This window comes from Choloepus didactylus, chromosome 15, assembly GCF_015220235.1.
Source record: "Choloepus didactylus isolate mChoDid1 chromosome 15, mChoDid1.pri, whole genome shotgun sequence".
NCBI lineage: Eukaryota > Metazoa > Chordata > Mammalia > Pilosa > Megalonychidae > Choloepus > Choloepus didactylus.
In genome coordinates this window covers 54,928,888-54,955,379 of record NC_051321.1, presented here as the reverse complement: position 1 = coordinate 54,955,379, position 26,492 = coordinate 54,928,888, and the positions used below count along the sequence as shown (strand labels likewise).

The window sequence follows — 26,492 nt, the reverse complement described above, 5'->3', positions numbered from 1 at the left end:
ATCTGGTTTTGGTATCACAGTGATATTAGCTTCATAATGTGAGTTAGGCAGTGTTCCTTTTTCTTCAATTTTTTTGAAAGAGTTTGAGCAGGAATGCTGTCAGTTCTTTTTGGAAAGTGGTAAAATTCCCCTGTGAAGCCATCTGACTCTGGGCTTTTATTCGTTGGTAGATTTTTGATGACTGATTGGATCTCTTTGCTTGTGATTGGTTTGTTGTGGTCTTCTATGTCTTCTTGGGTCAGTCTAGGTTGTTCACGTGTTTCCGGGAAATTGTCCATTTCCTCTAAATTGTCTGGCTTTGTTGACATACAGTTTTCCATAATCCTCATTTTTTTTTTTAATTTCTTTGGGATCTGTAGTAATTATCCCACTGTAATTTCTGATTCAGTTTGTTTGAGTCTTCCCTCATTGACTTTGTCAGTCTAGCTAAGAATCTGTCAATATTGTTGATCTTCTCAAAGAACCAACTTTTGGTTTTATTTATTCTCTCTATTGTTTTTTTGTTCTCCATATCATTTATTTCTCCTTTGATCTTTGTTATTTCTTTTCTTCTACTTGCTTTATGGTTAGGTTGCTGATCATTCTCCAGCCTCTTCAGTTGTTAGTTGGGTCTTTGGTCTTAGCTCTTTCTTGTTTTTTTTTTTTTTTTTTTTGAGGCAACTATTTTTTCTTTTATTCTTTAACAGACATGTTTGACATTATGGGCAACATTCTGAAAACCTTAAGTTTCACAGACTTTCAGACAGTCAAATACTGTGGTCCCCTTTTCTTTGATTTGAAGGTTTAATCAGCTTAAAAAAAAAATGAAAGGAATGGTAGACAACTTAATACATTTTCACCAAATTGAAAGTAGTACAAAAGTTTTAAGATGCTATGGAACTACACATCGTACCTAACGTATCATTAAAAATAGAAGACAGTATTTTCCTCAACAAATAAACCAGCATACTAGTATGCTGTTTTATGCATACCTTTTAATATATACTGTCACTCACAAATTATTTACAACTTGTATTGTGTGACGAGAGCTAGAATGTAAATTTTCTGCAAAATTGGAAAAAAGCAATATAAAATTTTTGAAAGCCCGTGTTTTACATTATGCAAAAGTAAGCCAGTTTTTCTCTTCAGATACTATGTTTTATGCAGTTATCTTTTGGAGACATTATAGTAATTCTTGAGGATGTTTTAATGCTGGAGGTAAGTTTACAGGTTGAGTCTTCATCAAGGAGTACTAAATCTTCTATTTCACTACCCCTGTATTTTCGTTTACATATTTTTACCACCACTGTTTTCTTGAGAAATAATTTCAATGCCTCTCTTGATGCAACTGCCCAAATTCAGTGCCCAAATACACTGACTTGTACCTCAATTCACAAACAATACTTTCTTGAGAGCTCTTATTTTGAGGAAGATCTGCCAGTTCTTTTACTGGGACAAAAAAAACACATCCAGTGTTGCTTTCAGAGCCTCAATAGCTGCATTTTGGAGCTCTCCATGATTCACAGTGGGACTAAAACCACCAACAGCTACCAACTTCCATGCCACGGTTGTATACAGTCTATTAAAAAAGGCTGCTTCTGTTTCACATGTTCACTGGTTAACTTGCAACAGGAGAATTTGACTGAATTCTCACTTGACTGTGAAGTACTTTTAGAAGGCAACTGTGATGTGCTAGTTTGAGAACTACTCTTAGAAGCCAGCTGGGACACACTTGCTAAGGAAGTGTTTTTGGAAACCAGAGATCCACTGCTCTGGGAGCTGCTCTTGGAAGTTAACAGCGATGCAGCTACCTGGGAAGTGCTTTTAGAAGACCGCAGTGATATATTTGGAAGTTATCCAGGATGTGCCTGATGAGGAACTGTTTTTAGAAACTGATGATGAAACACTTGTCTCTGAACTAGTTTTGGTAGTTAATCCACTTGAAGCTGTCTCTGAACTAGGATTAGAAGACAATAGTGGCAACTCTATTTCTGAGCTTCCTTAGGAGCCCAACAAGGGCACCTGAATCTCTGAACTGCTTTGAGAAACAGCCTGACGAGCCTTACAAAATACTCTTTTTAGGTGAGCTACTTGGTTGTATGGAATCAGTGGATTCGGTCACATGACTGTTGTTCTAGTTTGCTAATGCTGGCAGAATGCAAAACACCAGAAATGGATTGACTTTTTTTTTTTAATCTTCATTTTATTGAGATATATTCACATACCACGCAGTCATACAAAACAAATCGTACTTTCGATTGTTTACAGTACCATTACATAGTTGTACATTCATCACCTAAATCAATCCCTGACACCTTCATTAGCACACACACAAAAATAACAAGAATAATAATTAGAGTGAAAAAGAGCAATTGAAGTAAAAAAGAACACTGGGTACCTTTGTCTGTTTGTTTCCTTCCCCTATTTTTCTACTCATCCATCCATAAACTAGACAAAGTGGAGTGTGGTCCTTATGGCTTTCCCAATCCCATTGTCACCCCTCATAAGCTACATTTTTATACAACTGTCTTCGAGATTCATGGGTTCTGGGTTGTAGTTTGATAGTTTCAGGTACCCACCACCAGCTACCCCAATTCTTTAGAACCTAAAAAGGGTTGTCTAAAGTGTGCATAAGAGTGCCCACCAGAGTGACCTCTCGGCTCCTTTTGGAATCTCTCTGCCACTGAAGCTTATTTCATTTCCTTTCACATCACCCTTTTGGTCAAGAAGATGTTCTCCGTCCCACGATGCCGGGTCTACATTCCTCCCCGGGAGTCATATTCCACGTTGCCAGGGAGATTCACTCCCCTGGGTGTCTGATCCCACGTAGGGGGGAGGGCAGTGATTTCACCTTTCAAGTTGGCTTAGCCAGAGAGAGAGGGCCACATCTGAGCAACAAAGAGGCATTCGGGAGGAGGCTCTTAGGCACAACCATAGGGAGGCCTAGCCTCTCCTCTGCAGCAACCGTCTTCCCAAGGGTAAAACCTGTGGTAGAGGGCTCAACCCATCAAACCACCAGTCCCCTATGTCTGTGGTCATGTTAGCAACCATGGAGGTGGGGTAGGCGAATACCCCTGCATTCTCCACAGGCTCCTCAAGGGGGCACTACATCTTTTTTTTTTCCTTGTTTTTCTTTTCTTTTTTTTTTTTTTTTTAACTTTCCCTTCTTTTTTAAATCAACTGTATGAAAAAAAAAGTTAAAAAGAAAACAAACATACAATAAAAGAACATTTCAAAGAGACCATAACAAGGGAGTAAGAAAAAGACAACTAACCTAAGATAACTGCTTAACTTCCAACATGCTCCTACTTTACCCCAAGAAAGTTACCTAATATAGCAACATTTCTGTGAACTTGCTCCTACTATATCCATCAGAAATTAACACACTATAGTCATTCCTGGGCATCCCCAGAACGTTAAATAGCTTATCTGTTCTTCTTGGATTATTGTTCCCCCTTCCTTAATTGCTCTCTATTGCTAGTTCCCCTACATTCTACATTATAAACCATTTGTTTTACATTTTTCAAAGTTCACATTAGTGGTAGCATATAATATTTCTCTTTTTGTGCCTGGCTTCTTTCACTCAGCATTATGTCTTCAAGGTTCATCCATGCTGTCATATGTTTCACGAGATCGTTCCTTCTTACTGCCGCGTAGTATTCCATCGTGTGTATGTACCACATTTTATTTATCCACTCATCTGTTGAAGGACATTTGGGTTGTTTCCATCTCTTGGCAATTGTGAATAATGCTGCTATGAACATTGGCGTGCAGATATCTGTTCGTGTCACTGCTTTCCGACCTTCCGGGTATATACCGAGAAGTGCAATCGCTGGATCGAATGGTAACTCTATATCTAGTTTTCTAAGGAACTGCCAGACTGACTTCCAGAGTGGCTGAACCATTATACAGTCCCACCAACAGTGAATAAGAGTTCCAATTTCTCCACATCCCCTCCAGCATTTGTAGTTTCCTGTTTGTTTAATGGCAGCCATTCTAATCGGTGTTAGATGGTATCTCATTGTGGTCTTAATTTGCATCTCTCTAATACCTAGTGAAGCTGAACATTTTTTCATGTGTTTCTTGGCCATTTGTATTTCCTCTTCAGAGAACTGTCTTGTCATATCTTTTGCCCATTTTATAATTGGGCCAACTGTACTATTGTCATTGAGTTGTAGGATTTCTTTATATATGCAAGATATCAGTCTTTTGTCAGATACATGGTTTCCAAAAATTTTTTCCCATTGAGTTGGCTGCCTCTTTACCTTTTTGAGAAATTCCTTTGAGGTGCAGAAACTTCTAAGCTTGAGGAGTTCCCATTTATCTATTTTCTCTTTTGTTGCTTGTGCTTTGGGTGTATAGTCTAGGAAGTGGCCGCCTAATACAAGGTCTTGAAGATGTTTTCCTACATTATCTTCTAGGAGTTTTATGGTACTTTCTTTGATATTGAGATCTTTGGTCCATTTTGAGTTAATTTTTGTGTAGGGGGTGAGGTAGGGGTCCTCTTTCATTCTTTTGGATATGGATATCCAACTCTCCCAGCCCCCTTTGTTGAAAAGACCATTATGACTCAGTTCAGTGACTTTGGGGGCCTTATCAAAGATCAGTCGGCCATAGATCTGAAGGTCTATCTCTGAATTCTCAATTCGATTCCATTGATCTATATGTCTATCTTTGTGCCAGTACCATGCTGTTTTGGCAGCTGTGGCTTTATAATAAGCTTCAAAGTCAGGGAGTGTAAGTCCTCCCACTTCGTTTTTCTTTTTTAGAGTGTCTTTAGCAATTTGAGGCATCTTCCCTTTCCAAATAAATTTGATAACTAGCTTTTCCAAGTCTGCAAAGTAGGTTGTTGGAATTTTGATTGGGATTGCATTGAATCTGTAGATGAGTTTGGGTAGAATTGACATCTTAATGACATTTAGCCTTCCTATCCATGAACATGGAATATTTTTCCATCTTTTAAGGTCCCCTTCTATTTCTTTTAGTAGAGTGATGTAGTTTTCTTTGTATAGGTCTTTTACATCTTTGGTTAAGTTTATTTCTAGGTACTTGATTTTTTTAGTTGCTATTGAAAATGGGATCTTTTTCTTGAGTGTCTCTTCAGTTTGTTCATTTCTAGTATATAGAAACATTGCTGACTTATGTGCATTAACCTTGTATCCCACTACTTTGCTAAATTTGTTTATTAGCTCTAGTAGCTGTATCGTCGATTTCTCAGGGTTTTCTAGATATAAGATCATATCATCTGCAAACAATGACAGTTTTACTTCTTCTTTTCCAATTTGGATGCCTTTTATTTCTTTGTCTTGCCAGATTGCCCTGGCTAGCACTTCCAGCACAATGTTGAATAACAGTGGTGACAGAGGGCATCCTTGTCTTGTTCCTGATCTTAGAGGGAAGGCTTTCAGTCTCTCACCATTGAGTACTATGCTGGCTGTGGGTTTTTCATATATGCTCTTTATCATGTTGAGGAAGTTTCCTTCAATTCCTACCTTTTGAAGTGTTTTTATCTAAAAGGGATGTTGGATTTTGTCAAATGCTTTTTCAGCATCTACTGAGATGATCAATTGATTTTTCCCTTTTGAGTTGTTAATGTGTTGTAATACATTGATTTTCTTATGTTGAACCATCCTTGCATGCCTGGAATAAACCCCACTTGGTCATGGTGTATGATTTTTTTAATGTGTCTTTGGATTCGATTTGCAAGTATTTTGTTGAGGATTTTTGCATCTATATTCATTAGGGATATTGGCCGGTAGTTTTCCTTTTTTGTACATCTTTGCCTGGTTTTGGTATTAGATTGATGTTAGCTTCATAAAATGAGTTAGGTAGTGTTCCATTTTCTTCAATGTTTTGAAAGAGTTTGAGTAAGATTGGTGTCAGTTCTTTCTGGAAAGTTTGGTAGAATTCCCCTGTGAAACCATCTGGCCCTGGGCATTTATTTGTGGGAAGATTTTTGATGACTGATTGGATCTCTTTGCTTGTGATGGGTTGGTTGAGGTCTTCTATTTCTTCTCTGGTCAGTCTAGGTTGTTCATATGTTCCCAGGAAATTGTCCATTTCCTCTACATTATCCAGTTTGTTGCCATACAGTTGTTCATAGTATCCTCTTATAATTTTTTTAATTTCTTCAGGATCTGCAGTTATGTCACCTTTTTCATTCATTATTTTGTTTATATGGGTCTTCTCTCCTTTTGATTTTGTCAGCCTAGATAGGGGCTTGTCAATCTTGTTGATGTTCTCAAAGAACCAACTTTTGGTGATATTTATCCTCTCTATTGTTTTTTTTTTCTCTATGTCATTTATTTCTGCTTTAATCCTTGTTATTTCTTTTCTTCTACTTGGTTTAGGATTGGTTTGCTGTTCATTTTCTAGCTTCTTCAGTTGATCCATTAGTTCTTTGATTTTGGCTCTTTCTTCCTTTTTAATATATGCGTTTAGTGCTATAAATTTCCCCCTTAGCCCTGCTTTTGCTGCATCCCATAGGTTTTGGTATGTTGTGTTCTCATTTTCATTCGTCTCTATATATTTAGCAATTTCTCTTGCTATTTCTTCTTTAACCCACTGATTGTTTAGGAGTGTGTTGTTTAACCTCCAGGTATTTGTGAATTTTCTAAGTCTCTGATGGTTATTGACTTCTAGTTGTATTCCATTGTGGTCAGAGAATGTGCTTTGAATAATTTCAATCTTTTTAAATTTATTGAGGCTTGTTTTATGTCCCAGCATATGATCTATTCTGGAGAAAGTTCCGTGAGCACTAGAAAAGTATGTGTATCCTGGTGATTTGGGATGTAATGTCCTGTAGATGTCTGTTAAATCTAATTCATTTATCAGATTGTTTAGGTTTTCAGTTTCCTTATTGGTCTTCTGTCTGGTTGATCTATCTATAGGAGAGAGTGATGTGTTGAAGTCTCCCACAATTATTGTGGAAACATCAATTGCTTCCTTTAGTTTTGCCAGTGTTTCTCTCATGTATTTTGTGGCACCTTGATTGGGTGCATAGACATTTACGATTGTTATTTCTTCTTGCTGAATTGCCCCTTTTATTAGTATGTAGTGGCCTTCTTTGTCTCTCAAAACATCCCTGCATTTGAAGTCTGTTTTATCTGAGATTAATATTGCTATACCTGCTTTCTTTTGGCTGTAGCTTGCATGAAATATTTTTTTCCATCCTTTCACTTTCAGTTTCTTTGTGTCCCTGTGTCTAAGATGAGTCTCTTGTATGCAACATATTGATGGTTCATTTTTTTTGATCCATTCTGCGAATCTATATCTTTTAATTGGGGAGTTTAATCCATTTACATTCAACGTTATAACCGTGAAGGCATTTCTTGAATCAGCCATCTTATCCTTTGGTTTATGTTTGTCATATTTTTCCCCTCTGTCTATTACTATCCTTTATTGTACCCATACCGAATCTCTTTAGTACTGAACCTTTCTCCAAGTCTCTCTGTCCTTTCTTTGTTTCTCTGTCTGTAGGGCTCCCTTGAGTATGTCCAGTAGGGCAGGTCTGTTGTTAGCAAATTCTCTCAGCATTTGTTTGTCTGTGAAAAATTTAAGCTCTCCCTCAAATTTGAAGGGGAGCTTTGCTGGATAAAGTATTCTTGGCTGGAAATTTTTCTCACTCAGAATTTTAAATATATCGTGCCACTGCCTTCTCGCCTCCATGGTGGCTGCTGAGTAATCACTACTTAGTCTTATGCTGTTTCCTTTGTATGTGGTGAATTGCTTTTCTCTTGCTGCTTTCAGAACTTGCTCCTTCTCTTCTGTGTTTGACAGTGTGATCAGTATATGTCTCGGAGTGGGTTTATTTGGATTTATTCTATTTGGAGTTCGCTGAGCATTTATGATTTGTGTATTTATGTTGTTTAGAAGATTTGGGAAGTTTTCCCCAACAATTTCTTTGAATACTCTTCCTAGACCTTTACCCTTTTCTTCCCCTTCTGGGACACCAATGAGTCTTATATTCGGACGTTTCATATTATCTATCATATCCCTGAGGTCCATTTTGATTTTTTCAATTTTTTTCCCCATTCTTTCTTTTATGCTTTCATTTTCCATTCTGTCATCTTCCAGGTCACTGATTCGTTGTTCAACTTCCTCTAGTCTTGTACTATGAGTGTCCAGAATCTTTTTAATTTGGTCAACAGTTTCTTTAATTTCCATAAGATCATCCATTTTTTTATTTAGTCTTGCAATGTCTTCTTTATGCTCTTCTAGGGTCTTCTTGATTTCCTTTGTATCCCGTACTAGGGTCTCATTGTTCATCTTTATTTCTTTGAGTAGCTGCTCTAGGTGCTGTGTCTCTTCTGATCTTTTGATTTGGGTGCTTGGGCTTGGGTTATCCATATCGTCTGGTTTTTTCATATGCTTTAATTTTCTGTTGTTTTTGGCCTCGTGGCATTTGCTGAACTTGATAGGGTTCTTTTAGGATGTGTAGACCAATTGAAGTCCTTATCTCTGATTTATCACATCTACAGCTTCGTGGAGTACACTTTCTCTATCTAACCAGCAGGTGGCGTCCACGAGCCACCTGTTCTCCACAAGCCAGTTCTCCCCTGCTTAGCCTTTTTGGTGAGCGGGGAAGTGAGTCTTGTGGGGTCCAATTGGTGTACCAAGCTTGCGTGTGTAGTTGGTGTTGCCTGCCCTGTATATGGGGCGTGTTTCTGGGCAGTCAGGGATGGGGGGTGGGTCTAACAATCAAATCTCCCTGGTGATCCTAGAGTTTTAAAGCTGCTGCAATAGTCTAATCCTTCTGTTCAGTCCTGCCACAGTTGGTCTCTGCCACTGACCCACAAGTCCTTGGTATTGGCGTATGGCTCCTGAGACTTGCAAGTGGGCCCCTCTTCCAGGCTGTGCACCCCGGGTCCTCTGTTGAGGGATGACTGTGCTATGTCACAGGTGAGTGCCGTCCCCCCAGGGCAGTTCTGGGCTGCTGGGCTGTGTAGGGAGGCTCCCAGTCTACTGAAATGATGGTTGAATGGGGCTTTGTTAATTCACACTGCTCCACCTTCCCAACTCTGGGACAATCAGCTGAGGTTGCAGGGAAGGCTAATGTCCACACCCAGTTTTGTGGTGTGTGCCTGTTATTTGAAGCACTTCCATCACACTGGGTTGTCTGGGGCAGCTCTGAGTTATGGGGCTAGCGATGGGCAGGAGTGTTTCCTGTCCACCAAGATGATGGTTGTGAGCGGACACCTCCCTTTTCTTGGGAAGTTGTAGTGTTTAGTGAATTTTCTCAGCCACTGGATTATTGCGTTTTGTCTCAGAGCTCTCTTAGTTCTGCTCTTGACTTGACCTGCCGAAATTGCTAGTCTTTGAAGCTTTCTGTATTGGGCTTCTTAGAGTAATTGTTTTAGAAAAAGAAAAAAGGATTAAAAAAAAAAAAAAAAAAAAAAAAAAGGGCCCTCCTCAGAGATCTAATGGGTTATTGAAATGCTAAGAAACAAAGCAACCAGGGCCATTAAGGAAAGGTCCACAGGGCAGAGAGATCAGCTTTTCTTCGGGATTTGCATATGCGCCTCAGGGCCTGAGCTCGGGCTTGAGCTCTGCCCTTCCCCTTTCTATGTTCACCAGAACTCCAAAAATCCTCCGCTTTTATTTTGGAGTTTTTCGTGTTGTTTTTTTTCTCTATGCCTGTCTCCTCTCTGCTGGGCTGGCTGCTCTCAGATTCTCTGGTGTCTGGTCTCAGTCTATCTATGGTTGGAGTTTGGATCAGTGGAATGAGTTTCCGATAAGGGCTGCTACTGCAGTTCTCCCTTCTCCTTCCTGGAGCTGACAGCCCCTCCTCCCACGGGACTGAGCCTGGCAGGGAGGGGCGCGGGTCCCCTGGCCGCAAAAACTTACAGATTTTGCTGATCTCAGCAGTTCCACGTTTTCATGAGTGTTGTATGAAGTATGCCCAAAGTCAGATTGCTCTGTGTTGTCCAGTCCACGCAGTTCCTGGCTTTCTACCTACTTTCCTGGAGGAGGAACTAAAACATACAGCTCACCAGTCTGCCATCTTGCCCTGCCTCATTTGGTTCTTTTTTTTTAGAAATTTTCATTTCTTTCCCGAAATACCTCGTCTCATTAGCACCTATAGCCATATTTTCCTGTAATTTCTTTGGCATGTTTATAATTGTTATTTTTAAAATCCTTGTTTGCTAATTGGAATCACTTTGTCTTCTGTGTTAGCTATGTTTTTTCTTGTGTCACATTTTCCTGAAATTTTTTATGTCTTATAATTTTTTATGGAATTTCAGACATTTTATTTCAAGAGCAGTGGGGACTGCCATGTAATTTTGTTTTGTTTTGTTTTGCTGCTTCCCATAGAATACAAGCCCTTTCCTTGGTTTAGTATTTAGGGTGTAGGACTGATAAGACATATTCCTCTTAAGAGTTATTTAAGGTAGTGCTGTGCTACAGTCTTAGATTGGTTCATAAGTTATTGGCTCAAAGTGCCTCCATTTTTTTCCCTTGACAGGGATTGAGCTAGGAGGGATTTGAGTACCATTCCAGATGCTGTTGGTTTACTTTGGGATCCTGGATTCAACTCATTGTGAGAATGTCTGGGATTATTATCTTTTCCTCCTCAACTGCTTGCTCAGAAACTTGGAGGGGTTCTGTTGGGTGGAGATAGTATGGGAGATTGCTGGACAAACAGTCTGTTTTTGTGCTTGGGACTATTTTGGTCTGTAATCAAGTATGCTTTCCCAGACTGTTGTTCACAGTTTGGTTGATTTCTGCTTGCCAATAAAATGTCAATTTAATGGCAGGCCCACCTTTATCCTGACCAGGTGCTTGCCCCCAGTGTATGGAAGCTGCCATGGTTCTCTTCTCATTTAAGAATGCCCCCAGTTTTTCTCTGGAATTCAGATCATCAAGTCTTCCTTGCATATACCACTTTTCATTAGGCCCATAGAAAGTGTCATTATTGGAACGAAGGCTTTTCTTATTCTACATCCTATCCTTCAGAAGCAAAAGTTCTTTTTGGTGATTTTTGTTATGTTAGACTACTCCTTGAAGTCACAAAATCTTTATATTACTTACCAACTAGTCTTATTCATGTGGATTAATATTTACCTCCCTTCTATTCTGTATCCAGGTCTTAAATAACTTAGATCATTGCATCTTAAGTTGAGACTTTCTGTTTATATTGATTAAAATAATCTGCATTTGCATTTTGCCATTAAAACTTTGTGACACTTGCCAAAAAATAAAAAATAAAAATTCAAGTGGCATGTTTTATCAATTTAAAAATAGATTTATTTGCAGCTGGTTGTGTCCTCTTCTGTACAGTTTTCTGAAATCCCAATGTGTGAAGATTTAAGTTTTTAACATATCAACTTTGGAATGAGTCTTCATGGTACAAAAACAGGGCTAGTGCAAGTACATGTATGTTAACTTTAGAAAAAGACTGCTTCTTTGAGTAGACCGATTATGAAAAGGTGCCCCTTTCTGCCACCTGTCAGAGCTCCAGACTTGGTGCCTAATTATAGTCCTTATCCCCTTGGCTAGGTGTACTTGTATCACATGTACAACCATATGCATCTTCTCTGATGCAGGGAATCTTTTTAGTTGCTTTCATATAGCAGATGAGAGAAATTTTAAAAAATTACCAACTAGGTAATTCACATGGCCACTGTTAACATGTATTTTTTTTCTTCTTATGAAAATGAGGTCAGTTTATGCTGTTTTTAACCTGCTACTTGTTTCACTATAAGTTAATATCTTGGGAAAAATTTACTACTTAAGAATTTCTATAAAAATTTACACATATACTCTATTTATTAGAAAGCCTGAGGGTCTCAGAATGGAAATGGTGGTTGGAGAGACTAACCCTAAGCTATTCAGAATTTGTGTTCTGGTGCTTTCATATAACAAGCGCTGAAACATGTTGGTTGAATGTTAAGATGTTTGAAATGAGTAAAAGAAAATTCTTGTATTTATGAAGTAGTTTACTTATAACTTCAGGAAGAAATCAATCCTATTAAGCAAGATATGCTATTATCAAGCAACTTAAAAATTTCTGCTTTTTGTCCCATAGGTATACTACAACATCCAGATGGCACAGTTTTGAAACAGTTACAACCCCCTCCACGGGGTCCAAGAGAGCTGGAATTCTATAATATGGTAAGTGAGGTAAGATTTGTTTTGTTGTATTCAAAGTGTTTTTCAAGAGTTTTCTGGTGGTGACTTACAGTAAGAAATATGTTTTACACATCTTAGTAAACTATGAATATATAATTGAAACACTATGAATGTATAATTGAAACAAAAGCTTCATGAAAAACAATGCTTATCTTTACTGTTTGTGATGCATTCTAGTATTTTCTACTCCGTTTCATTTTTTTTAAGTCTCCTTATTCTGAACTACTAAACTGATTTCAATTAACAGGTTATAACCCACAATTTGAGAACACTTAACTGAGAGACTATTTGTAGAAGAAGCGGTGAACTATTTTTAGGCAGATGTTTTAATTTTCTTGTAAAGAGTTGTGAAGTTATCTTTTGGGGGAAAATGTATAGTAATGTGGTATGATAGATTAGATTAAATCATATCCCAACAAAAGACATGTTTGTAATCCTACTCCATGTTCCTATTTGTAAATAGAACCTTTTGAAGATAATATTATTAGTTAATGTGTGACCAAATTGAATCAGGGTAGGTTTTAATCCGTATTACTGGAGACCTTAAAAGAGTGGAAAATTGGACACAGTCAGTAGAAATGGGAAGAAGCCAGAAATCGGAGAAAGCCACAGGAGATCAAGAACGTTGCCATGTGATGGAGGACTGACATCACCAGAAAGGTACTGACTCCAAAGGAAGCATGACCTTGCCGGGTATCTTTATTTTGGACATCTAGTGTCTGAAATTATGAGCCAATACCTGTAGCTAAAACCAACCCATTATATGGTATGTGTCATAGCAGCTCTGGCAAACCAAGACATATGGATTATCAATTTTATATAATTATGAGTTGAAGGTAGTAGTCAGTTATTATTAAAGTCTTTATCAGAAAAGAAAAATGAGCATTTTTATTCTAGGTTCATTTTTAGTTTCCATTTATTGTAAACAGTATTTTGAAAATAGCTTTCCAACTATTGTTAATATATATGAACTTAGAGTTGTATTTAGAGTTGTGCTTCATTTATTTTAACAGCTATATAATACTCCATTGGGTAGATTGTATAAGTGGATATTAAGTTGATTTCAGAATTTTTGCTATTACAAACAATGTTACAGTGATATCCAGTAGGCAATTTTGTGTACACGTCAAGGTTTTTACTGAATAGATTTCAAGACATTAAATTGATGGATTAAAGAGCATTCACATTTTAAATCTTGGCATATACTCTTTTTTTTTTTTTTTTTTTTGGCTTTTATAAAGGGGATTTATTTGGTTACACAGTTACAATCTTAAGGCCATAAAGTGTCCAAGGTAATGCATCAACATTCAGTTACCTTTACTGGAGGATGGCCAGTGGTGTCCAGAAAACCTCTGTTAGCTGGGCAGGCATGTGGCTGGTGTCTGCTTCAAAGTTCTGTGTTCAAAATTTCTTTCTCCCAGGACGTTCCTCTCTAGGCTGCAGTTCCTCCAAAATGTCACTCTTAGTTGCTCTTGGGGCGTTTCTCCTCTCTTGGCTTCTCTGAAGCAAAAGTCTGCTTTTAATGGCCATCTTCAAACTGTCTCTCAGCTGCAGCTGCTCTCTCAGCTCCTGTGTACTTTTCAAAGTGTCCCTCTTGGCTGTAGCTCCTCTTCCAAATGTCCTTCACAGCTGCACTCCGGCATATACTATTTATTGCCCTTTGTTTTTTAATTCAACAGGCTATAAGAATATATGGTTGTTTTAGTTTCCTGGGCTGCTCAAGAAAATACCATGAAAAGGTTCAGCTTAAACAATGGGAATTTATTAATTCATGGTTTTGAGGCTAGGAAAATGTCCAAATCAAGGCATCATCAAAGTGTTGCTTTCTCCCTGAAGATTGTGGCCTTCTGAGAATGGCTGCCAGTGATCCTTGGTTCCTCTGTCACCTGGCAAGGCACATTGCTGTGTCTCCTGGTATCTTAACTTTTCTTCTGGGTTCTCTTTCAGCTTCTTGCTCCTTGTGGCTTTTTCTCTCTCTGTCTGAATTTCATTCTTCGATTAAGGACTGCAGTAATAGGATTAAAACTCATCCTGATTGAGGTGGTATACACCTTAATTGAAATAATCTCATCAAAAGGTTTTACTTAGAATGGGTTCACACCCACAGGAATGGATTATATTTAAGAACATGTTTTTCTGGGTTACATACAGCTTCAAACCATCACAATAGAGTGGTTAATATTTCACCAAATCTTATAGACAAAAAAATAGTATCTCATTTGTTTGCTTAATTGCTGTTGGCTGCTAGTGTATTTTTTGTTGTTGTTGTTGTTGTTCTTATTATATTGTATGAATTTCCTGTGTATAACCTTCACTAATTTTTCTCTTGGGTTTCCTTTTTTAATGAAATGTATTAACTCTTTGTATATTGAAGGTGTTGTTATGACATCATGTATAATATTTATAAATAATTCTGATTAATTTGAAGAGAATTTATGTTTTTCCTATATTGAATCTTCCTTTCTATGAACTTTTATCTCTATATCTACATTGTCTCTATTTTATTTAACATTTACATAATGCTATGTGCCAGGTACTATTGTACATGCTGTAGCACTATTCACTAATTTAATCCTTACAGTTACCTGTGAGTTAGGTAATGCTGTTATCCCTATTTTATTTTGTAAGTGTGCAAACTGAGACATAATGAGTTTTAATAACTTACCCAAGATCATTCAAATAGTAAATAAGATGGCCCTATGATTTGAACCTAGGCAGTCTGGCTCCAGAGTCTGCTTTTAACCACTACATACTGCCTCTTTTTTGAAGAAAACATTTTATTTATACAAGCCTTGTCCATAATTTGTTGGATTTAATCTAGGTATTTTATTTTTAGTTTCCATTGTAAATAGTATTTTAAAATAGCTTTCCAACTATTGTTAATATACATGAATGAAATAGATTTTGCATAGTGTTTTACATCTAGCATTCTTGGTGAACTCTTAGTAATTCATATTGATCTGAGGTTCTTTGGAGTTTTCTATGTAGACAATTATATATTCTCTGATTGGTACTGTTGTGTGCCCCTTTCAAATCCATATACTTCTGTCCAGGACCTACACTTCAGGGCTGAATAGATGGTAATAATGATGGCATCTTCCTAATTTAAGAGAAATGCTTCTAACATTTTCTATTAAAGCATGACTTTCTAAATTTTGGGTAGATACTTATCAGATTAAGGAAATTGCCTTCTGTGTGAGTCAGGGCCCTATCAAGAAACAAATGGTATACTCAGACAGTTTAATAAAAAGGGACTATTTACAAAGGTGTGGTCAGAGTTTAAGGCAGCCTGCAAGAGATAAAGCTGTACCATCCCTGTTCCTTAAAGATCAAGGAGAGGGAGTGATTACTGGAACCCAGGGAAGGTAACTTTATGGAGAAGACATGGACCTTTAAGGGGGGTCGACAGGGGAGGCTGGGAAATAAAATGCAGCACATAGGTATTTGGTGAGTCTCTGCTACAACTGAGTTTAGTTGGAATTATGTTTTATGTAACTAGTTGACATGAATATGGTTTGATATAATTAGAATTCTAATACTAAGCTTTAGTAAACATTTAACAGCAGTTAACTCTAGTGGTCTTTGATAATTAAGTAGACTGTATTTGGAGAGTTCATTGGATAAAATATCTTACAAATTGTTTTTAAACAAAAGTATTTTTTTCTCCTCTTCTAGGGGGAAAAAACCTAGAATCTGGCTTCAGGGTATCTAGAAATTTCTAGTTGTCTAGACTTATTATTTATAAACCAAGAAATTAAATGAGCAATAGACTTAGACTGTGTTAAAAGATACATGTTTTTTTAAAGATAAAATCATGACTCCCATACAGATGTAAAATATATACTTGTTAAAGATTTTATTTAACTCAGTATTTAATGAGGGGACCAGGCAGATATCAAAACTGTTTGAAAAGTCAGAGAAGCTCAAATGTATATGGAATAAAAGGTGGTGAAATAAATTTACACATGGATACTAAACTCCTCCCCTTCCCATGGGGTGTGGAGGGAAGTCAGTTGAATCTCCACTTGCCAGATTTTATTTTCTTGTCTATGGACAACAATTATTTTGCATTGCTATCAGTTACCTACAATTTACAGAGTTGTGAAATAATTCAAGGACTTTGAAAGGCTAGAATCAGATAAACTAGAAGGGAGTGCTCTAAACAATACATAGTTTTCACAGACTCCCAGTGATCTTTTCTGTTTATTCCTAATATACTTCCAACTGAAGTTCAAACCTTCATAAATTATGACTCAGCTGTTCTGTGTTTTATTTGAGAAATGTGCAGGGCATTTAAAAGTTATTTATAAAGCATTGTAAGAAACTCAACAAGCAAGCATTATAACATACAATCATTTTAAGAAACTAACTTGCAAATGTTATATTTACCTTTGTTTCAGGTATATGCTGCTGATTGTAGTGACAGTGTTCTTCTAGAGCTACGAAAATATCTACCCAAATATTATGGCATTTGGTCACCTCCCACTGCACCAAATGGTAATCCTGAAAAAAATCTGTCTTTTAGTCTTAATTCATGAGCATGAGTGACTTTTAAAGAGGTTTTATGTAAAATCAAGACTAGTCATATAAAAACACAGAATATATGTGTTTCTCTCTCTAATCCTTTTTTACTTTATTAGACAAAACTTAATACTGTTGTTTTTCATAACCAATATCTTAAAAGGTATACACACATAAATGGCCAATGTGTTACAGTTCATTGCGAGTATATGTGTTAGTGCTTAATGCTGTATTAATTTACAGATGTTCCTTTTTATTTTTTTCTCTAGTTTATTTTCAATTTCTTTTCCCATTTTGAGTAGGGAATCCAGAAAAATAGATTTCCATATGGCTTCCTCCCTACCTCCTATCCTTTCATCCCCTACCTATAGATCTGAAATTGCAGTCTTTTGAAAAACGCTGGTAAGTTTCATAGTTAGAGGCAAATTTTAAGGGCATAGCAGTTCTCTCTCTGTACAGTTTAAAAAGCTTGTTGGAAGGGGTAGATTAACTGAGCAAGCAGAATATTAATACTTTGAAAAGTACACTATACAGAATTTGCATAAGAGGAAATATTTTGATTGAAAGTAACGTTTTTTTAGTTTAGAATTATATTAGCACATGATTTAAAAATCAAAGCAAGGACTTGCTTGCGATCAACAATCTTTGGTTTTTAATATTAAATAATCTTGAGGGTCATCGTATACTAATGTAGAAAGAGCAATAACTTTGAAGTGAGAAGACTAGGATTCATGTTCTACCTTGGTTGTTTACTGATTTCAAGTAAACACATTAATCTCTTTGAGCCTCTACTTTTTATTCCATTAAGTGAAAATAATACCATATAGATTTCCTGTGAAGACATAATACTTGATGTGAGAATGCTTTATAATAAACTATAATGCTCTTATTTGAATATAACTGGAGATAATTCGTGCTACTGAGATGAGAAGCGGAAGGGATATAAGAAATGAGAGGAAAACATATATATATAACAAGGGAAAAAAGAACAGGAGAAAAAAAGCCTACACATGATATAGAGTGTTCCAGTAGTACTAACAGTTACCTCAGGGGATTTCATATTCCTTTCCTTCTCTGTTAGCTCTGCAAGAAGTTGGACAAAATGGTTGTACCATGCAGATTGTTTTCCTTTGATTTTGCTAGAAACTTCATGGAATCATGTTTCTCTTCATGCTTTCAATTGTCAAAGAAAAAAATATAAGATGGGAAATTTTATACTTTGCAGCCACTGGATCATAAAAAACAGTGTTAAACTGCGGTAGAATACTGTTTTGCATTACTATGTGTTTATTTAACAAAATAATAATAAAGCTTTTTTTCATTTATAGTACCCTTTGTGTAATCTTTTTTTAATGCATTTTTTTATTGTGAACTTTAACATATATACATAACAGTGGTAACTTTCAGAGTAGGATTTAACAAGTATTTACAGAGCAAATTTCGAAGAATGTCATGGGTCACAGTTCTGCAACTTCAGCTATTTCCATTATTGTAAAATATACATACAAAAACGTGTTATCTTTCAAAGTACAGCTCAATAAGCAGTTAGTTAATTTCAAAAATGGTTATGGGTTACATTTCCACAGTTTCAGTTCTTTCCTTATTATGAAATATAAGGTATATACGGAAGGGTGAAGACTTTCAAAGCACAATTCAATGAGTAGTTATAGAGCAAATTTCAAAGGATGTTATAGGTTACAGTTCTACCATGTCATTTACCTCCTTCCAGCTATTCCAACACTCCTGCATTTAAAAAATATATATATATATATTTATTTAAAGTTTCAGTATTCATAGATCTCCATTAAATCTTATCTTGTTTGTTGCTCCCCCTAGTGTGCTTGTAACGGCTTGAAATGTTGCATTGTGGAACACCTGGTAGTAATTTTTAGGATCTTTACCTCAGAAAATTAAGGAACTATAGAAAATCTATATATACTTTGAATAAATTATTCAAATAATAGATTATTAACTGTAGCTCTTGGAATTAACTCTATTTCTAGCCAGGGTGACCTCTTGTAATGAACTCCACATTTTTATAAAAGTTGATATCCTTTTATTTATTATACAAATACCAGGCTTTACAAATTATTTCTCATAGATCTGGGGTTTGCAAATGCCAGTCCCTGGACCTGTGACACACTGTTCATAAGTGTCAGTTGTCCTAAATATAGCTTCCAGAATTGAAAAAGTAAATCCCATTATCATAGTATTTATCTTTATGATTTATACACACCTATATACATCTACATGTACAGTATTTGTAAAAATCAACTTGGTTTTTTTAATCTTCAAAATCTGGTCTTCACTTGCAAGCTGCATCTTACCAAATAATCATATCATAAATATTTTTCAGAATATTTTCCAAACATCATATTAATGTTGTCCAATTTATTTCCTTGACCTCAGTCAGGGTGAAACTAAACTATTCAGATAGAACATATTTATCATAATAATTACTAATAGTGAAGATACAGTGAAGCCACAATCTTATTAGTCACATAAATATCTAATTTGTAGGCATGATTTTATTCTAGCCCATCAGATTTTTTTGATGGGTATTAGAACACATTTTCTGTTTACTATTATCATCTTTTTACCATTAATGTAAAATAAAAAAAACAAAAACAGCTTTCATAATTGCAGCAGTAATCTTTACTTTCTATAATGTTAACTAATCTGTAACCTTTTCTCCTGCAGAATTAAAAAAAATACATATAAGAAGTAAGCTGGGAATATGGATGAGGGAGGAAGTATATGAAATGGTAGTCTTGGAGAATGGAAAAGTGAAGTTTTGGGAAGTTTAGTATGATAGTTGAGCAGCTTTACAGGCCAGCTTAAGATTAGTGATCATCATTGAGTGTGTTTAGCAGCTGTGCCACTTGCAGTAGCACATTATTTTAATTCGAGATAAAAACAATATATAATAAATAGATGTTCTTATTAATATTTAACTGCAGGCTAAAGTTTGATATTAGTCTGAGAGTTGGAGAGTAGTCAGTATCAAACACATTATTGTGTTGTGACAACTTTTTATTTATTTTTTTTGTTATTAAATTAAACTTGTCTTATAAGGAAGAATAAGGATAGTCTCTAAATTATATTTTTTAAAACTGAATATTTGAACATCAACCTGTACCTGTTGGTGACCTAACATATTTGATAAATTTTAGTATTTAGCAATGACATGCTTGTTGAATATTTAAGTATACCTACTGCTAAAATTTAATAAATGCTCAATGAGTATCAAATATGTTAAATATAATGCTATCTCTCCTCTACAAAAGAAGCTCTGTAAAGGCAGGGATTTTTATCTGTTTTATTTAAATTTGAATCTACTTTCTCTGTTTCCAAAGCTATCACTTTAAACAAAAAGGAAAATTTTATTATAAGGATACAGGAGTATCTTATGAAAGCCAAGGTCTGGCCAGCTGGGTCCAAGATGGACCAGAACCAGAAACTGAAAACTCTGTCAGAACCCAGGTGGAGCTCTCTCTGCCATGTCCACTTCATTTTCTTAACCCCTCCTCTCTCCTCTGCCTTCTTTCTGCTCCGCGTATCTCTAGCCTCACCCCACAAATTTACATGTTTCAGCACCAGGCATCCACCAAGAATAATAGTTATTTCTAAGTCTCAATTCCAAATTAGCAAGACTGGCCAAACTTGGATTAGATGTTCATCTCTGTTCCAGTGACTATGGCCAAGGGGCTGGAGTCCCATAGTATGATTGTGGCTCCAAAGAGACTGCTCCTGTGGATCTGAGGCTAGCTCTAGAGCTGGGTAGACTCCATACACTGACATTCTACCTATTCAAATGTTTAAAAAAAATTTTTTGTCTATGGTATACAATAAGAAATATATTTCACATTGCAACTCATGGTATATAAAACTGGGATGAAACCACACAACAGTGCTTACTAATGTGTGAGACAGTCTGGTATTGTCTCTTTCATTCAAAAAGCCCATTTGGTTGAATTAACACTCCAGTAATGGGTTGTAACCTACAAATTGAAAAATAGTATTCCACTCTATACCCAGAGGGGGGGTCATAGCTGAAATGGTGTCTTTTGTTATTAAATCTGTGGCCTTGCTTTGTAAGTGAAGCTGCCTTGTAATGAAATGCCTTTGATCATTTAAGTAATTGAATCTCAGGATTGAACTACCTTTAATTAAGCTCTATTCTAGATAATTTGCTAAAATAGCATTTTTTCCCCAGAGTGGATGTAGTATTCGGATTTATTTCTAGTGATGATGCCTGTAAAAAAATCAGTAAAGATCTCAATGCTCAGATCATGCCCCCATTTTCTGATTTATATCATTTGTTAGCATTTTTATGGTAAGCTGCTATATACATAGAGTTCTTTCTTAAGAACTCTGCATGTGTAACAAATGTTCGGTTCGAACACAAGGTGTTAATAATAGGGTGGTATATCGGAATCTTGTATTTATGCATGATTATTCTGTAAACCCACAGCATCTCTAATAAAGGGGAAAAAAAAGAGCTCTGCATGCCTGAAGCAGGTTTTGATGTTTATTTTTATAACTTAAAGAGAAAGATAAAAATGAGAAACACGTATTCTTAACTTTTCACCTAAAAAAACAAAATCATTAAGGCCAGAGAACTAAAAGAAATCACTAAACCAAGCCTTAACTTAAGGTTTCATTTCTGAAAGTTAATAATAATCTAGCAGACATTTGGTAATACAAGCATCTAAAATATATCAAGAACCTGAAAGTAAAGGTAAAGGAAAAAATATTTGGTGAGTTGAAATAAATGTCAAATACCATCATGCTCAGGCCTATTTACTTAGAGGAATGACTTCAGTGGAAGAATGACTCAATTTATTATAGTGTGAGAAAGGTCAGGTCCAAAGTCCCAGTGGGAATGGGAATGGCAAACATTCATTCATTCAGCAAACATTTATTGTATTCCTAGTATATGTAGAAGAGGTAAGGGGGGATTTTATATTCGGACTCTCAAAGTCTCTAGCTTCTGTCTTCTCTGTTGTATTACAAAGGAACATTTTTTTTGTTTGTTTATTTTTAATCACTGCCAAATTGACAAGTAGAAAATAATAACCATACACTGAGATATAAATGCTGGATAGTTGGCTAAATTCACTCACTATCTTTATTCTCCTATACGTAGTCTCATCCCAGTAAGACCTTTGGGATCCTCTTCAGTTAAGGAAATCAGTGATGATAAATTTGGAATGCCAAGAATCTGTTAGGATATGTTTCATCTTTTCTGATATTTAAAGTAAAAACCTTGTTGCTGAAACTCTTATATAGCTGTAGAGAGAAGATGGGTCTGTTTCCTTTTGCTCAAGGTAGTTGGAGGTGGGAGGAGAGAATCTGAAAGGGACTGTCCTGTGCTTCTTTCCCCATGTTTTTCTCTCATCCTGTCGTCTTTTTTTTTTAAGGCGCAGAAGCTTGGGTGGGTTCCAGCTCCTTAATCAGGATATTCCCACTTGTCCCATTACCTTTTACTGCCAGCAGTTTCATGTCTGTGTCAAGACCTTTTTGTTTTCTCTTATTCTGTTGAAGGTATCTGTGAGAACTTTAAACTATGAAGGGCTTCAGCTCCTTTTGATATGCTAGTGCTGTGCTCTTCAGCTACATTTCCTTTTTTGTCATATTTGGGCTTAAACTCCTTTAGTTCTAGACATCCATGTCCCTTCCCCCAATCTTCCTTTGACTAACACATAAAATTTATCTGTTATCTTTATCTCCTGTCCCTTGAGGAAGAAGACTTATACCTCTTATCTAAAGGACTCATAACTTTCTTAAGCCCTAACAGGGTTGGTCTCACTTCTGATTCAGCACATTCATCTTTGTTGTAATTTAATAACTGTGCTAATCTTGGTGGAACAGGGACAATGAAGGACCTCCATGATAAGTCTTCTCTTTCCCTTGATACCCTCCTTTTAGTTAACTTAAAGAAAAGATATACCTTCTCTAACCTTATTTGTTACATTGATAGAACATAACCTCTTCTGTCTTTGATGAAAACTTTTTAGGAAAAATGCTTCATATTACATTCATAACTAAACAGTGATTCCCAATTTAATTCAGAACTTTGTCTAGAAAGATGGTTTCACTTAGGAAAGGGTAAGAGAATTATTTCCTCATTTCTTCCTTTTCTTATAATCTGAACCCTTATTTTCAAGCTAAGACTTGTAGTTTAGCTACAGGGTATGACACTAGGCTTTTGTACATTTAGACTTGAATCTTGAATCTCCATGTGTAATAGTTTTCCCTGAGAAAATGCATCTAGGATGCCAAAGTGGTTTACAGGTGATCTTTTGGGGAATGCCCGTGTTCTAAAAAGCAGGATTATTTGTTTTTCCTTTGAAACTATTGAGACCAGAATATATATTTGGCATTTACCATAATTTGGATTGCATTACCTTTCTTATTCTATATTTCTGTTGTATAATCTATGGGAAGAATTTATTCCTGTTATCAATTTTAAATGAAGACTAAACTTTTAAGAAAAATATTAAAATAATTTACCAAGAAATATACAAAAATATAAGTGACAAATTGTATTCAAAGGAAAATGCATTTCTGGAACAGCTTTTGAAATAATCTCATTGCCTTCTTAATGTCCTTGGTAACCTTATATCTGCTTCATATGTTTTGCTTCACATTGAATGGTAATTAATCCATCTCCTGCCACAGAGGAATATTGATACTTGTTATAAATTTGCTGGTCAGCCAATTTTTTAGGTGGAGTAATAATAATTATTAAATTTAAATTTGTTTTCTTTCAGTTTTTAGAATTTCCTCATTTTGTTTTCCCCTGGCAGTTATTTGAGTAGTAAAATGTTTGCCTATTACTAATTAAGGTTTTCTTTAATAACAGATTTATACCTAAAACTGGAAGATGTGACGCATAAATTTAATAAGCCCTGTATAATGGATGTAAAGATAGGGCAAAAAAGCTATGATCCTTTTGCTTCATCTGAGAAGATTCAGCAACAGGTCAGCAAGTACCCATTGATGGAAGAGATTGGGTTTTTGGTGCTTGGCATGAGGGTAAGAGTGATTATTAGTATAATCTACACATTTCTCTTTATATGTTATTTCCTTGACAATTATAGATGTCATTATAATTGAAATATGTCAGAAGATAACACATTTTGGTATTTGGTTGGCCATATCTCCCCAGTACGTGTAAACTCTATGACAGCATGGATTATCCTGGCACACGTAGCAGGTGCTTAATGAAGAAATGAATGAATAGTTGTACCTTAAGACTCTGATTTGGGTAATTTTATTATAAAGAAGCTTTAAGTTAAGGTTCAAAAAAAGGTTAACAGTAAACATGATATTTATGATTTTCCCATGGGAAAAGGGTCAAGTTTGTATATTCAATTGTTTTCCTATTTTTTAAAATAGAAAAGGGAAATCGGAAATTAGGTCATTGTCTTAGTTTACCAGGTATTCTGTGACATATACTGCAAAACTGCTGGCTTAAACAACAGGAAGTTATGGTCTCATGATTTTGGAGAGCTAGAAGTCCAAAATCAAGGTCTTGACAGGTCATACTTTCTCCCTGGGACTGTAGATTTCTGGTGATATCTTGCTGGCATCCTTGGCGTTTCTTGGCTTGCATCTCTGCTTCACCATGTGGTGATCTGCCTTTATTCTCTGGCTTATTCTGGTGTCTGGCTTCTACTGACCCTGTCCAAATTTCCACCACTTCTAAGGACTTCAGCCATATTGGATTGAGGCCCACCCTCACTCAATTTGGCCTCATCCAAATAGGATCTTTGAAGGTCCTGTTTACAAATGAGTTGACACCCAGGGTACCAGCAGTTAGGACTTGAACATGCTTTTGTGGGAGACATGGTTCAATCCATAACAATCATCGTGTCAGACTTTTGCTACATAACAAACCACTCTAAAACTAAGTGGTTTAAAACACCAATGAGTTTCCTTCCTTCCTCCCTCCCTCCCCTCCTCATGATCCTGTGGGTTGGCAATTTAGGCTGTGGTCAGCTGGGCCATTCTTTCGGTTGCCTAGTGTCTCTCATTGGCTGCAGTCATTTGGTGGCTCAGCTGGGGCCAGATGGTCTAAGATGATCTCACTTTCATGTCTGGGAGTTGGTTCTATCTTTTGGCAGGGCCTCTTCCTATGTGGTTTTTCATCCTTTGGAAGGCTAGCTCAAGCATCCTCATGTTGTACCATATTTCAAGAAGGTGAGAGAGGTAACTGCAAGGTTTCTTAATGTCTAAGCTAGAAAGTCACTGTCACTTCCATGGAATTCTGTAGATCAGAGTATATCACAGGGCCAGCCCAGATTGAAAGGGCAAGGAAATAAGACTCTTCTTCTGATGCATTGTTAAGTCACAATGCAAATGGGATTGTGCAAAAGGATGGGAGGAATTATTTGAAGCTGTCTTTTCAAATAGTATGCCACAGCTAAGAAGTTAATTATGTGGAATAAAAATTTCTAAACAAATGATGTGTCTTCAAGATAAGTTTTCATTTGTAGTATAACAAATGATTGCTTATCTATCTATGCAAAATAGGCAGTTTTCAAAATCATGATGAAAGAAGACATATGAGTCTTCCTTTTGAGTTTTAATAGGAAGTATTATAGATTAATTGTTGATATGATGTTAATAGCACAATTGATTCTGATATGCTGATTATAAACAAAACCAAAGATATTATCCATGTGGTTATTTCATTTTAGAAAACTATAATTTAATGTGGATATATAGTAAAGGAAGAAAGCATAAAGGCAAAATTTAAAAACAGAATAAGAAATTAAACATCCCTGAGGAATATGACTAGGCGACTGTTTGAACCTTCACTTTTCAAATATCTCATCCTCCCACTACCCCTTTCACTTTCAATAGATGACTTTGCTTTCTGCCTCAGAAAAAATGAAAGCTCTCAGGCGGCATCTCCCTTCATTTTCTGCTAACAGATGTACATACCTTGCCTGCACCATTTCACATTCCCAGCAGCAGTGTATGAAGGTTCTGATTTCTCCACATACTTGTAAATCCTTATTATTTCTCTTTTTTATAATAGTAGATGTGAGGTGGTATCTCATTGTGGTTTTTATTTGTATTTTGCTAATGGCTTATAATGCTTATTGGCCATTTATTTATCTTCTTTGGAGAAATGTCTATTCAGATCATTTGTCCATTTTTTAATTGGGTTGTGTTTTTATTATTGAGTTGTAAGAATTCTTTATATATGCTAGATACAAGTCCCTTATCAGATAAATGATATGCAAATATTTTCTCCCATTTTGTGGGTTGTCTTTTCACTTTCTTGGTAAGTGTCTTTTACCTATTTTTTCTTTTGTGGCTTGTGCTTTTGTTGTCATATTGAAGAAACCATTGCTTAACCCAAGGTCACAAATACTTACTATTAGAATTACTTCTAAGAGTTTTATCACTTTAACCCTTACATTTAGATGTATGATACACTTTGAGTTAATTTTTGTGTATGATGTGAGGAAGTTGGTCGGACTTCATTCTTTTGCATGTGGATATCCAGTTGTTCTGGCACCATTTATTGAAAAGACTATTCTTTCCCTTCTTGAATTCTCTTGGAACCCTTGTTGAAAATCAGTTGACTGTAAATGTGAAAGTTTATTTCTGAACTCTCAATTGCAGACCAATTCTATTCCTTTGTTCTATGTGTCTATCCTTATTCCAGCACCATGCTGTCTTGGTTACTGTAGTTTTGAAATCAGGAATTGTGACTCCTCCAATTCTGCTCTTCTTTTTGAAGATTTTTTTTGACTATCCTGTACTCCTTAAATTTCCCCATGAAGTTTAGGATTGCTTTGTCAGTTTTTGCAAAGAAACCAGCTGGGATTTTGGTAGGA

The 26,492-nt window shown here is 36.1% G+C and overlaps 1 protein-coding gene and 1 pseudogene across 3 annotated transcripts in view; one reads left to right on the top strand and one right to left on the bottom strand.

Moving 5' to 3' along the window:
- Positions 1 to 26,492, top strand: part of IPMK (inositol polyphosphate multikinase) — a 57,590-nt gene that overhangs the window by 16,273 nt on the left and 14,825 nt on the right. The window contains exons 2-4 of one of the 3 annotated variants that reach the window (XM_037804051.1): positions 12,008 to 12,093; positions 16,512 to 16,608; positions 23,501 to 23,673. In XM_037804051.1, the coding sequence (XP_037659979.1) occupies positions 12,008 to 12,093; positions 16,512 to 16,608; positions 23,501 to 23,673 (356 nt within the window). Of the gene's footprint in view, positions 1 to 12,007; positions 12,103 to 16,511; positions 16,609 to 23,500; positions 23,674 to 26,492 lie in introns of all 3 variants that reach the window. The other 2 variants (XM_037804052.1, XM_037804050.1) reach the window with 2 other exon arrangements.
- LOC119510707 lies at positions 1,163 to 10,091 on the bottom strand (annotated as a pseudogene).